The following is a 13,901-nucleotide window of genomic DNA, read 5'->3' on the forward strand; positions in this document are numbered from 1 at the left end:
TTAAATCATTACCCTTCTTTGCGAGCCACTTCAGGTAACCAACACAGTCTTTCTGGTGGTGATCCTTCTTGTGGCATAAATGGCATCCGTCATCCTTAGATTCTTGAGAGACAGGAGCAGAAGGAGCAGGTGCCTTGGACGTTCTCTGCACTGTCTTGTCGTGCTTAGCGATAAAATGCAACTTCTTCTTAGAGTTAAAATCTCATTGGAATTTCCTTTTATTTCTAGGGTTGTTAACTTGATTAAGAAAATCTTTTTTTAGCCCTCAGCCTCTCTTCCTGTTAGACACACATCGTGATCAAGTCGCTCATGGTCCATTTCTCCTTCTGAGTATTATAGTTAATATTAAAGAGAGAAAATTTAGGAGGGAGAGAGGTCATAATAAAATAGACAAGAAAACCATAAGAGATTTTCATTTTTATGCTCTTAAGTTTGGCAATCATGTCTCTTATCATCATGATGTGTTCTCTTATGTTGTCGGACCCATAATTGTACTTAGTATTGAGGAGCTTCTGAATTAATATACTGGTATAAACTTTGAAGGTGCCTTTAAATTGATCCTCCACGAATGCTAAGTAGCATTTCTTGAGATGGGATTGCTCTCCTTATAGCTTCTGAGATCGAGTTCCTTATAATCATTAGTGACATACGGTTATACCGCTTCCACTTCTTTGAAAGTGCATCATGAGTTTTCTTTAGTTCATCATAATTCTCCACACCAATAGCGGGAGCAATGGGAGCGTTAACCCTAAGTGCATAATCAAGGTCCAAAACTCTAAGGACAACAGTCACCTCAGCTTTCCAAGCGTGAAAGTCCTGTAAGTTGCTCTATGCCGTCAATTGTGGTGGCAATAGAGAAAGCATTAAGAGCTGGAGAGAAAAATTAGGCTAAATTAGAAAATTATCATAAAGAAATATTTTGCACGAATATAACCCTAAATTGGTCTGATTAAAATCATGCCAAAAACTCTAATCTGCATCATCGTTGGGCAGAAGATGGAACATAATTTGAATTAACACATAAAATGGTGCATAATTACAGTCAACTTTGGTCAGAAAGTAATTATGAACCTACATAAATTAACCATAAAATTCTCTAAAAAATCTTTCCGTTGGTTCTAATTCAACTAGAGAATTAGTTCATAATTTTAGTGCATAAAGCATCATTATTTTGGGTTGTAAACATTAATATATATCCAGTGCATAAATTAAGAAACATTAATACTCAATGGATCCGACGAGAGAGAGAAGAGGAGGAAGGCAAGAAAATGTCGTCATCGGTCGGCTCGCCGGAGCGTGCGTGCGAAAGGTCTTACGCAGCTCCATCGAGCCGGTCTGTGGAGGTGTCGTGAAGGTGACATGCGCACGCGGTGAAAGAGAGACATACTCCGATGCAAGAAGACGACGATGAAGCGAGGAGGTATGGATGATCTGCGTGCGCAACGAAGGTATAGGAGGGGAGATCTCGCCGGAGAAGAAGAGCTCGAGGCTCCGACGGGCATGACAAAGATGAAGAGCGCCAAAAACTCCTAAGACCTCCGCCCTTTCTTGCTTGCTCTGGGGTTCCAAAGTGGGGATTTGCGGGTTTAGGCCTTCATAAATGGAGAAAAGGGCTTGGAATTGAGGAATTTTCTTAGATTTTTCATTAGGGTTCTTTCGGATTCCCTAAAATTCCCTCCTTCTATGTACTACCCAAGACTTATACATGCCCTAAGCCCTCAAACTAATCCTAATAGCACACAAGAACGCACATATATGCATAAATTACATCTAATCTGAGCCTTAAAACCCCTAATTCATGAACATATTATCTAATCTGACACTAATTGGGGCTAATTATCACTTAAATATTCTCAATTAACATTAATCCAAGGCATAAATAGCCTAAAACATGAATATGAGCATTGATCCGAGCCTAATTTATATTAAAGATTCATAATTGACAGCTAATTGGTGTAAACCGAAACTAACTAGACATGTTTGATCATAAAACGATACCAACCGAACACAATCTAACATAATTAAGGTCTAATGGGCTTAATTAGAGGTAAGTTAGCCTCTGATACCAAATATTATGTCCAATCCTTAGCTAATTAATATGATGCCATAGCTCTAGGATCAAGCACCTCGTAATAGCGGAAGCGTGAATGTGTACATGCGTTCGGTGACGCCATCAGATGAGGTTGAGAAGCGTCATGTAGGTGTAGCCGTGCGTGATGATGATGGTTGACGTCGTGCAGACTGTTGGTGCTATTGTTGCCAGCGTGATGCAGGTGATGTAGATGTGGCTGTGAGAGAAGGAGAGCTTGGCGGAGATCTTCGGAGCAGTCCAGCAGCAGCCTTCGCTCCACTGCAGCCCACTTTTTAGATCGGTCTAGGGTTTTAGTATGTGGGGGTATGTGTTAGCTATGTGAGATCAATTTCACCCACGAGCCCCGGCGTTCCTCTCTTATTATCGCGCTGCATGAAACGGAACCGTAACTAACGTTGGTTGTGCCCCCGATCAGGGCGTTGAGGTGGGGATGACTCCCCTTTATCTCTTAGTTTGTTCTGTTAGAGAACGTTAGCACGAGGCGAGATCAATTCCAAAATTACTTTGTGTCAATAATTTTAAAAAGCATGGTGCGATATGACAATAGAATATGAAATGAAAGCATGGTGTTTGTGTACATATATGATATCGAAGAAACTAGTCAAGTGAAATGTTTCAGAGATTTTGCAGAGCTCATGCATGTCGTGATCATCTGGACACGTAGAGGTGTCGGCTTCGCTCATTCCCAGCAACCCATCACAACACATCAACTGGAACTGATGTCCAAGCCTCGGCGAGTGCCTCAGAAGGCGAACGCGCCTGCGGCGACCGCCGCGACGGCTCCGACGCGAGCCGCCGCTACCCCCAGCACGGACGCGCCGCTGGTGGCGGTCCCTGCCTCCCCGGCAGCAGCGCCGCCGCCGGGCGTGGTGGTGAGCTCCGGCTTGGGCTCGGTCATGGTGGCCCCAGTGGGGGCGCCGACGGGCGCGGCGTCGTCGTCGTCCATGGAGTCGTCGTCGGAGGCCGGCGTGTCGCCCTCGAACGACCCGAGCGGGGTGTCTGCGACGGGGGTCAGGATGGTCGGCTTGGCCTCCTCGGCGGAGGCGACAGCGGCCACTGCCACCAGGAGCGCGGCGACGAGGAGGAGGAGCAGCGCCCGGTGCCCGGCCATGGCCCGGAGATCAATGAACTTGGAGGAATGAGCAGAGGGATCAAGAGGTAATCCTGTATGAGTTTTATTATCTCTAATTAGCTGCAAGAATCGGGATTGATGGAGAGATGGAAGCGTTTCTATATATCGATCTAGCCTGGGTGACAGGCAGAGGCGGAGAGCGATGCATGGTGCATGCAACGGGAGAATTTGGCGGGAGATGGTCGGCTGCGGGCGGTTTGACCTAGAGAGTAGAGACCACGGGATGGGACACTGGTCGCGCGGGTCCCACGGTCGTCGCCCAGTTTGGGAAGGTAGGGTGTTTGGTTTGTGAAACTGCATGTATAAGTAGACTCAGGACAAATAAGTTAGGAAGAATTATATTTGTTAAAAAAAGAGTATTTGTTTGGATATACTGAACTGATTTTCTGCTTGTTTGATTGAATCTGAGGCGGATGAAAGAGTCGGGATTGTGATTAGTTACTTATATAAATATGATTTTGTAATACTGACAAGTTAACTCAACTGTTTGAGCGTATGTAAAACCTATATCTGTCATGTTAGACTGCAGAGTATGAGACTGTATATTTGCATCCGCTAAATCAGGATGGATAGTGAATACGAATAACCAAATATACTTATCGCTGAGATTATACGTATCTACCGAGAGATTCGAGTAATCAAACACACTAAAAAAAGAGAGCATTTGTTTCGGCATCTGTTGCTCTGTTTTGGAAATCTTAGGTTTCTTTGTACGGGAAAGAGTATTAACTATCATTGCAATTGGAAATGGAGCTACGTACATTCAACTCAATGTGAGAAGCACTTGGAAATGTTTTGTGCTTCTCAGTTCTTTAGACCGAGCCGGACACAAGATTGATAGTGCAGTACAGGAGTAGGTGAAACTTTACACAGTGGGTTGCCGTGCAGTGCAGTGCAGAGGCAGACGAGCAGAGCAGCGACGGCGATTCACTGCGGCTGCTCCTCTCCTTTATTAGCCCGACAGCACCCGGTCCAGGAGGTTGGTGTATGCCCTCCAATCCATCACCAACTAATTATGCGAGCACGTAATAAATGCCACGTTTACACGTACACTCGATTTCTGTACTGTATTGTACCGTGTACGTAAACCAGAGGAATTTTTTTAATGCGATGGGCGTATTTCTTGAGTTTGAGGGCTGATTATACAGAGTATAAGACTTGTATGGTAAGAAGTCTCTTCTAAAAGTAAGACGGATATAATGGGATTATAAATTTTAAACTACTAAATACAAATATGCCAATATACTCTAACATCCTCCGTAGTGGTAGTAGGAGTAACACAGATTAATCAGATTGGAAAGAAAGTCGAAGGTTGGGAACCGACAGCCTAACATTCCCTCGAGGTTGTAATGTGAGCACCGTTGTGTCACGGACGCTGTGACTGTAGAGGAAGCTAGCATGTTGCTCGAGCGAATGATAGCTCTTTGCGGCGATGTCGAAGTGGCCGAGAGCGAAAGGCATGGTGCAACCGTGGTCGGAGACTTGGAGTAACTATAGGTGAGGTAGCTATGGTCGATGTAGCCGAGGGGTTGCCGTTAACGAGGTAGTCGCATATGAAGCTGCGGGCGCAAGGAGGCACCATAGAGCCAGGAGCGCAATAATGCACCTAGGAAGAAGACAATGATATGATTGAGACAATCGTGAAGGAAGAGGTTGATGCCAAAGGAGATGGTGTCAAAGTCGTCAAAGACGAGGCACCCCACTGGGTTTGCCAAACCCGTGGATGCGTCAGGAACGAACACGCACATCAGTGTTGCCGGTACTAGATGTGTCAAGAAGAGGATCATCACGAACCATGTGCAATGTTAGAGAGACTAGCAGAGAAGGTCTCTAGGACGGTTGCGACATGCAGAGTGACGAAGAGGGATGTGCCAGTGTATCCCACGTTGTCGAAGTAGACGAAATGTAGTCAAAGAAGATGATGTGATTCTGGCAATGGGGTTGTGGTGGACGATGATTGAAGGTATGGCGAAACCAACAACCTGAAGTGGTGACGCTAGTAGTCTGAAAAAGCATGACAGGGGTGCTCGAAGTAGGCGGAGAAGAACTCGAGCGGCATGACGAAGATCGGCGCGAGCAATGATGGCGATGTTGTGCCTAAGGAGATAGGTCAATGAAAGTGTCAAATGAAGAATTGATCTGGTCAAGTTTCTCCTAGTCTTCATGCTAAGATAGTTAGGCTTAACGTCATGTAGCTCTTCTCTCCTTAATTCTAGTTGTATCTGTAACTGACGAATGTGTACTATAGCTCGCCTGTTGGTCTATAAATAAACACATCGCCACTGAATTTAGTGTGGCGTTCTTCTCCCAAATCTCTTCCGTTTACTTTTACATGGTACCAGAGCCATTTGATCCATCAAATCGATATGTCCACTGACAACTCCAGCTTCGGCACCTCCGCTGTGAACTCCATCTCTGCTGCCGGAATTCTGCCCACGCCATCCTTTGGGCATCTCATCACGGTGAAATTGAACCGTGACAACCACCTTCTCTAGAAAGCTCAGATCCTACCCTTCCTACGGAGCTAGCAACTCCTAGGATTTGTTGATGGATCAAACATCCCACCTTCACAGATGATCGCCGTTACCGAAGGAACATGCGACAACATCAGATCCATCTCCAGGACAAATCCTACCTATCGGACTTGGACCCTTCAGGATGAATCTGTTCTCAGCGCCTTGCTTTCCTCCCTTTCTCCAGAAATCCTGTCCCAAGTTCTATTTCTTTCCACCTCACATGAAGTTTGGACGGCCTTGAAACACATGTTTGCATCTCAATCCTGTGTGAAAATCATGCAGATTAGGCGACAATTGGCCATAGTGCAGAAGAAAGATCTTTCGATGTCCGATTACTTTCATAAGGTAAAAGGGCTCGTAGATTCTTTAGCTGCAGTTGGTCAGCCTCTACAAGATGAAGAAGTCCAGCCCTACCTCTTCACCAGCCTTGATACCGACTACGACCCCATTGTGACGTCGCTCACAACACGGTTTGATCCACTCACCCTCGACGACATCTATGCGCATCTGCTCACGTTCGAGATGCGTCTAGAGCATAACTCCGAAGTACAAGTGGTGGTGCCTCAGTGAACTCGGCCACTCGGGGCAGAGGTGGTGGTGGCCGCTGAGGACGCGGTTGTGACCGGTCCAGTGCCAGTGAAGGACATGAGCGACTGAACAACAACAACAGCAACTCCAACGGCAAGATCTAGTGCCAAGTGTGTGGGAAAACCGACCACTCAGCACTCAAATGCTGGTACATGTTTGATCATTCTTTTCAGCCAGAAGATAAACGCGTTGCAGGTTTTGCGGTGACCATTCCAGTGTACAACATTGACCAAAACTGGTACACCGACACCGGAGCGACATATCATATAACAAATGATCTAGATCGTCTGACAACGCATGAAAGATACAGTGGGAAGGATCTGGTTCATGCTGCTAATGGAGCAGGTATGGTTATTTGCCATGTTGGTCAGTCTAAGATTAATACTCCCCTTCGTGATCTTTAGCTTAAGAACATACTTCATGTGCCAAACACCACCAAAAATCTCTTATCTGTCCACCGATTCACCACTGACAATGGTGTTCTTTTTTAATTTCATCCAAACCACTACTACATCAAGGATCGAGCCACTCGAAAGATTCTTCTTAGAGGCCATTGTAATGGTGGTCTTTACTCCTTCATGCCTGATCAAAGTTTAAAGCTCAGAAGAGCCCTCATCACCACCATTCCAACTCAAGAACAGTGGCACAACAGGCTTGGTCATCTTGCAGTTCCAGTAGTTCAACAAGTTGTTTCTCTCAACAATCTTTTGTGTGCCAATAAGAGTAAACATGTTTCAGTTTGTGATACATGCCAATTGGCTAAAAGTTGTTAATTGCCTTTTTTTTTCATTTCCAATAATGTGTCCATCTCACCTCTTGAGCTTGTACATTCAGATGTGTGGGGTCCTGCCCACACTTCTGTAGGAGGGCATAGGTATTATGTAAGTTTTATAGATGACTTTAGCAAGTTTACATGGTTTTATCTTCTGAATAATAAATCTGATGTTGCAAAGGCATTTGTTCAATTTCATTCCAATGTTGAAAGAACTCCGAATAAACACATTATGAATTTTCAGTTTGATTGGGGTGGGGAATACCAAAAACTTCACTCCATATTAACTCAATCAAGGATTTCCCATCGAGTCTCCTGTCCTCACACACACCAACAAAATGGGGTAGCCGAAAGAAAACATAGGCACATTGTTGAAGTAGGTTTATCCCTTCTTGCTCATACCAGCATGCCTTTGAAATTTTGGGATGAGGCATTCCAAACAGCATGTTTTCTCATAAACAGATTGCCTAGCAAAACCATCCAATCTCTCACTCCAGTGGAAAAACTATTTTTCACCAAACCATCCTACAATTTTCTTAAAACCTTTGGATGTGTCTACTAGCCTAACCTCAGACCATATAATCAACATAAGATGCAGTTCAGTGTGTTTTTATAGGTTACAATGGGATGCATAAATGGTATAAGTGTCTTGAACCTAAATCTGGAAGAGTTTACATCTCTAGGGATGTAGTATTTGATGAATCCATTTTTCCTTTCTCCAAATTATCCCCAAATATTGGCTACATCTAGTTTGAATCTGACCTACTTCTTTCCACTGTCCAACATTCCAATCTGTCTTCTATGGGGAGTTGTCAATCTGGACAAAATCACATGGTTAATGATCATACTCTTCCCTCTGTTGTTTGGACTAACTCTGATCTGCAGAGCAATATTCACCAACCAGCTTGTGCTAACACCAGGACTGAAGCTGGCCAAGTTATTGCATCCAGTCTTGCTGCTGTTGAAGATCTCCCTGCTATTGTCGACAATACAACAACAATTGATATCTCTGTTTCTGAAGCTGGTTCACCACTGGTGTTCACTCAAGCATCACATGCAACAAGCTTTGAATCAGTACCACTCCCTGAACCCAGGCATCACATGTGCACTCATCTCAGGAACAATATCACACAACCAAAGCAATTCAATGATGGTACTGTGCGCTATGCATGTAGTGCTTTATTTGAATCTGCTGAACCAACTGACTATCGACAAGCTATGCAGCATAGACAATGGGAGAAAGCCATGGATGATGAGTTCAATGCATTACTGAAGAATGATACATGGGAATTTGTGCCTCCAAGGAAGGGAATTAATCTCATAGACTGCAAATGGGTTTTCAAGCTCAAAAGGAAAGCTGATGGTTCAGTGGATCGACATAAAGCTCGATTGGTTGCAAAAGGATTTAAGCAAATATATGGCATATATTATGATGATACATTCAGTCTAGTGATCAAGCCTGTCACAGTTCGACTTGTACTCTCCTTAGCTGTGTCTAGAGGATGGGATTTGAGGCAACTGGATGTCCAAAATGCATTTCTTCATGGCATTCTTGAAGAAGAAGTATTCATGAAACAACCCCCTAGGTATGAGCATCCTCTTCATAGCAATCATTTCTGCAAATTGCAGAAAACACTTTATGGTTTAAAGCAAGCTCCACAAACTTGGTATGCGCATCTTAGTGCCAAATTGCAGGCTATGGGGTTTAAACCATCCTGTGCAGACACATCTTTGTTCATACTTCAAGCTGATGGCACCACTGTCTTTGTTCTGATATATGTCGACGACATCATTGTGACTGGTTCTTCAGGGTATGTTGTACAAAGTAAGCCTGATCAATCAACTTCAACAAGATTTTGCTATCAAAGATCTTGAGCAGCTACACTATTTTCTGGGTCTTGAGGTTCAATACACTAGTTTAGGTAATACATCTCTGAAGTTCTCCATCGTGCAAATATGTCTCACTGTAAGCCCATTAGTACACCAATGGCTACCTCAGAAAAGCTATCCAAGGATGCAGGAGATCTGTTGTCGGATGCTGATACTTTCAAGTACAGAAGTGTGGTAGGAGCACTTCAATACTTAACCCTGACAAGACCTGATATCGCTTTTGCTGTGAATCGTGTTTGTCAATTTCTCTCTACACCAACCATGATTCATTGGGGGGTTGTCAAGAGAATTCTCCGATATCTGAAGGCTACACCGATAACAGGTCTTGCTATCAAACACTCCAAGTTTGTTCTAGTCAGTGCATTTTCGGATGCGGATTGGGCAGGCTACCCTGATGATCGAAGGTCTACAAGTGGTTTTGCCGTCTATTTTGAACCAATCTCATATCTTGGAGCTCCAGAAAGCAGGCCACAGTGTCCAGTTCGAGCACAGAGTCGGAATACAAGGTTTGGCCAATGCTACTGCAGAGATTGTCTGGGTGCAGTCCTTGCTCAGAGAACTTGATGTTCGTCAAGATCGTGCGCCCTGTCTGTGGTGTGACAATCTGGGAGCCACGTATCTTTCGGCAAATCAGGTATTTCACGCAAGAACAAAGCACATTGAAGTTGATTTTCACTTTGTTCGAGAACGTGTAGCAAGGAAAGCCTTGGAAATTCGGTTCATACCCAGTCAAGATCAAGTAGCTGATGGCTTCACAAAACCTTTGGCGGCAAGGCAATTAGCATTACTGAAGAGCAATCACAACCTTGAAAAGATCAGTTCAGATTGAGGGAGACTGTCAAATGAAGAATTGATCTGGTCAAGTTTCTCCTAGTCTTCAGGCTAAGATAGTTGGGCTTAACGTCATGTAGCTCTTCTCTCCTTAATTCTAATTGTATCTGTAACTGACGAACGTGTACTGTAGCTCTGTTGATATATAAATAAACACATCGCCACTGAATTTAGTGTGGCGTTCTTCTCCCAAATCTCTTCCATTTACTTTTACAGAAAGAAGGATGAGTCGTCGATGTGCGGGAACGGCGATGAAGACGATGCAGCGACGGGAGCCATTGGTGGCGCTGCCATGCCTTGGAAGGTGTGCACAACAACCGGGTGGGGTTGACTATGGGCAGCAACACCGCAGTCCAAAGGGGTGATGTAGTGGCCTTCCTGATGCTCAGTGGCTTAGTGCGAATGCTCACTCACAGATCGTATCGAGGGGCGACGTTAGTATGTGGTGATGGACATGGATGATGATGCACAAATTGGAGTCACCTAGCCCTAACATATCATGGTAGCGATGTGTATAAGGTGGTGACGTTGTTGAGGACGTCTCGAATGGTGGTGGCGATGCTGAGTCGACATGTAGACAGGTTGCTGAGAGATGATTGATGGCGTGAATCCTAGCTATGGATGACGCAACCTCAAGCGAACATCATAGAGATCGACCTCCCTGGGAGCGACGTAGTGCAAAATCTACGATAGAGGCTAGAAACAAAAACTATCTAATATCATATAAACGGGAGGAATTTACATAATCCGACGGATGTATTGTTTGAGCCTAGAAAACAGATTATGTGGAGTATAAGGTTTGTAAAACAAAAAACCTCTCCTAAGATAAAACAAGTATCACAAGATTACAAATTCTAAACTGCCAAATACATATATGCCAATATAATCTAACGGTGTACATGCGCACGTATGTACACACACGATTTCTGCGGGCAATTAATGTACCGACACCATGCATGGAGCGTGCAGTAACGGAGTGTACTGTAGGCTTCCAGATATAAAAATCACCACACGTCTGTAGTACACACGCAAGTTTGGGTAACAAGCTAGCTAGGCAGCTAGCACTGACTGCCCCAAGGACGATGACAATGGCGACCACCAGCCGTCTTCTCCTGCTAGTCCTCGCCACCGTTGTCGCTGTGGCGGCGACGGCTCCGGCTCCGGCTGCAGCCGCGGCTGCGGCGTCGTCGCCGTTCCGGACGGTGTACGCGTTCGGCGACTCGTTCACGGACACGGGGAACACGCACTCGACGACGGGGCAGACGTCCTTCGGCTACGTCTCCAGCCCGCCCTACGGCGCCACCTTCTTCAACCGCTCCACCAACCGCTACTCCGACGGCCGCCTCGTCGTCGACTTCCTCGCGCAGGAGCTTTCGCTGCCCTCGTTCCTCCCGCCCTACCTCTCCGCCGCCTCCAGCTCCAACAACGCTACCGACGTCGGCGTCAACTTCGCCGTGGCCGGCGCCACGGCCATCGAGCACGACTTCTTCGCCAAGAACAACATCAGCATCGATATCACGCCGCAGTCCATCATGACGCAGCTCGCCTGGTTCGACGCGCACCTCCGCCGGACTACCACGGCAAGCGAGATCAAGGAGAAGGTCGCCGACGCGCTCTTCTGGGTCGGCGAGATCGGTGCCAACGACTACGCCTACACCGACGTCATGGCTGCCCCCACGATCCGCCCCAAGCTCATCCGGACCATGGCCGTCCAGAGGATCACCACCTTCATCGAGGTATTGAAATTTACGCACCTCATTAGTGTTAATTCAAGTCTAGAAAATGAAGATTAGTGGTGCAAGTAACATATATAGGAGTAAGATCTTGGAAGAGTCGGTGTCACAGTAGATCATGCACAGGCGGTAGATATGGCGGCATTAACATTTAACAGTGGCCTGATCACATCTTGAACTGTTCATATCAGAACATTAGATTCGCTTAGCTTTGATTTCAATTCCTAGCTACTGTTGTTAGCTATTAATCTTGTCATTAGCATTTGCAAGTTTAGTTTTGCACACTTCCTAAATTCCATGTGTTCAGGCGACAGATTCCGACGGCCGATGGCAGGGTTAAGGGTTTTGAGATTTGAGTTTTTCCATAGCTGTCAGACTCAGAGGAGGTTGGAGAAAGCAGGCTGGTCCGGTGGAGGAGGTGAGCGTGAGGGTGGGGCGGTGAGGTGGTGGGTCTTGCCGTCGACCGCGGGCGACGGAGGATGACTGGTGGGCGGGGCTGGGCGGGGGCGAGCGGAGATGAGGGGTTAGCGAGGGAGGGGCGATGACCGCGGATCCGACGGCGAGGCTGCCGTCGGAGACATCCAGAGAAGGGCGGATGAGGGGGAGCGAGCCGGCATCAGGCACAGGCGCAGGCGGCGTGAGGTTGAAGATGGCTATGAGTCGTTGGATGAGCATCCAAGCACTCACAACTGTCATTAAAAAATAAATAAAAATGAGACATTTGAAAAAAAAAACATCCCCTTATTTTTGGGTTATTGCATGCATGCAGTCGAGTACATGTGTTGTAGGGGTTTGCATTGTAGCAGTGTGTGGCGTCAGAGTAAATGGACGTCAATACGCGTGAAACTACAAGCATGGTCGCTTGAGTCAGAAATATCTGTGGCATGCAAGACGGCATGACACACGTACAAGACTTGGTCGTGTGGAGAGCAAGAAGCGGATGCTTGCATGATCCTGTATACTTGAGGTTATCAGGTTGCTTGCAAGGATTGCTTCATCATGGCGTGAGTTAGTTGGATAAGATCTGTTTAGTTGTTGCATGGCTTGGAGATAGGATAGAGTCTAGTTTTGTTAACTGTGCGTGCGTGAGTCTTCAAAAGTATGTAATCTCATTCATCCGGATGCATGTTAGCGTCCACCAAAACACCAGTGTCTCTATGTAATCTTTCTTCACGTGCATGTGTCCTCTGAGGGAAATCAGTGATTGATTTCTAACAACTGTGTCCTCTATGAATTTCCAGCTTCTAGAAAGAATCGACGATTCAGCACTTGGCCTAGTGTAATGTAGCAGCTTTTCTGTTCTATTCTGTTCTTCCTGACGCTGCTGCATGGAGTCTAGTAGCCCAGTTTCTGAATCCATCCATAGATGCTCTGCTCTCTCAAGCAGTAACCGGCATCTGCACGGATTTAATTGACTACTCTGAACATAATAACCAGTAAAAAACTCTACTAATATACCAGTTTCAGTTAATAATTGATGCATACTGTAGTTTTAAACTTTTAATTCCACTGCAAAATATAATCATGAATGGTTTGTAGAGTAGAGTACCCAAAGCAGCAGCAGAAAAGAAATTAACCTGACTGAATACATTATTTATCTTGGTGGGGTTGCAAATGGCAGGCATTGCTGCAGAGAGGTGCCAAGTACCTGATCGTGCAGGGGCTGCCAGTCACGGGCTGCCTGTCGCTCACCTTGACGCTGGCGCGCGCGGACGACCGCGACAACCTCAGCTGCGTCGCCTCCGTCAACCGGCAGGACTACGCGCACAACCGCCTCCTCCTGGCCACCCTCCGCCGGCTCCGGCAGAAGCACCCGGACGCCGTCATCGCCTACGCCGACTACTACGGCGCGCACCTCGCCGTCTTGCGGAGCCCCGCGAGGTACGGCTTCACGGAGCTCTTCCGGACGTGCTGCGGCTCCGGCGGCGGCGACTACAACTTCGACGTCTTCGCCACCTGCGGATCGCCGGAGGTGACGACGGCCTGCGCCCAGCCGGCCAAGTACGTCAACTGGGACGGCGTCCACATGACGGAGGCCATGTACAAGGTCGTCGCCACCATGTTCTTCCAGGACCGCGACACCTACTGCCGCCCGTCGTTCGGTGCTCTGCTGGCCAGGAAAGCCCAGGGCAAGTGACCGCCGCCGAGATCACCTCGAGAATCTTTGCCGCTTGCTAGCTACGGTCAGTTCAGCACAAATGCAATTTAATGGTGACGAATGCATCAGTCACCTTGTTCTTCAACCATTGTGATTTCACAGGTGTATCCGAAGCTATGATGATGATGATGAACAAAGATGGTTTAATAAGAAGCATTGCATGAACGCTGAGCAAGCCATAATACAGTT

At 46.4% G+C, this 13,901-nt stretch overlaps 2 protein-coding genes and 1 non-coding gene across 3 annotated transcripts; 2 read left to right on the top strand and 1 right to left on the bottom strand.

The window, feature by feature from the left end:
- Window positions 1-2,834: 2,834 nt before the first annotated feature.
- On the bottom strand, window positions 2,835-3,203 carry LOC133914055 (uncharacterized). The gene has a single exon (XM_062357213.1). It carries the CDS (start codon window positions 3,201-3,203, stop codon window positions 2,835-2,837), a length of 369 nt encoding a protein of 122 aa, XP_062213197.1.
- Window positions 3,204-6,124: 2,921 nt separating this feature from the next.
- LOC133917172 (small nucleolar RNA Z247) lies at window positions 6,125-6,263 on the top strand. The gene has a single exon (XR_009909582.1). It is a non-coding gene; the product is annotated as a small nucleolar RNA Z247 (small nucleolar RNA).
- A 4,601-nt stretch (window positions 6,264-10,864) lies between these two features.
- LOC133915026 (GDSL esterase/lipase At3g48460-like) lies at window positions 10,865-13,820 on the top strand. Its single transcript, XM_062358023.1, has 2 exons — window positions 10,865-11,557; window positions 13,176-13,820. Exons 1-2 carry the CDS (start codon window positions 10,904-10,906, stop codon window positions 13,689-13,691), a joined length of 1,170 nt encoding a protein of 389 aa, XP_062214007.1. The 5' UTR covers window positions 10,865-10,903; the 3' UTR covers window positions 13,692-13,820.
- The last annotated feature ends 81 nt before the right edge of the window (window positions 13,821-13,901 follow it).

The sequence above is a fragment of the Phragmites australis genome, chromosome 4 (genome assembly GCF_958298935.1).
Source record: "Phragmites australis chromosome 4, lpPhrAust1.1, whole genome shotgun sequence".
NCBI classification, from domain to species: Eukaryota; Viridiplantae; Streptophyta; class Magnoliopsida; order Poales; family Poaceae; genus Phragmites; species Phragmites australis.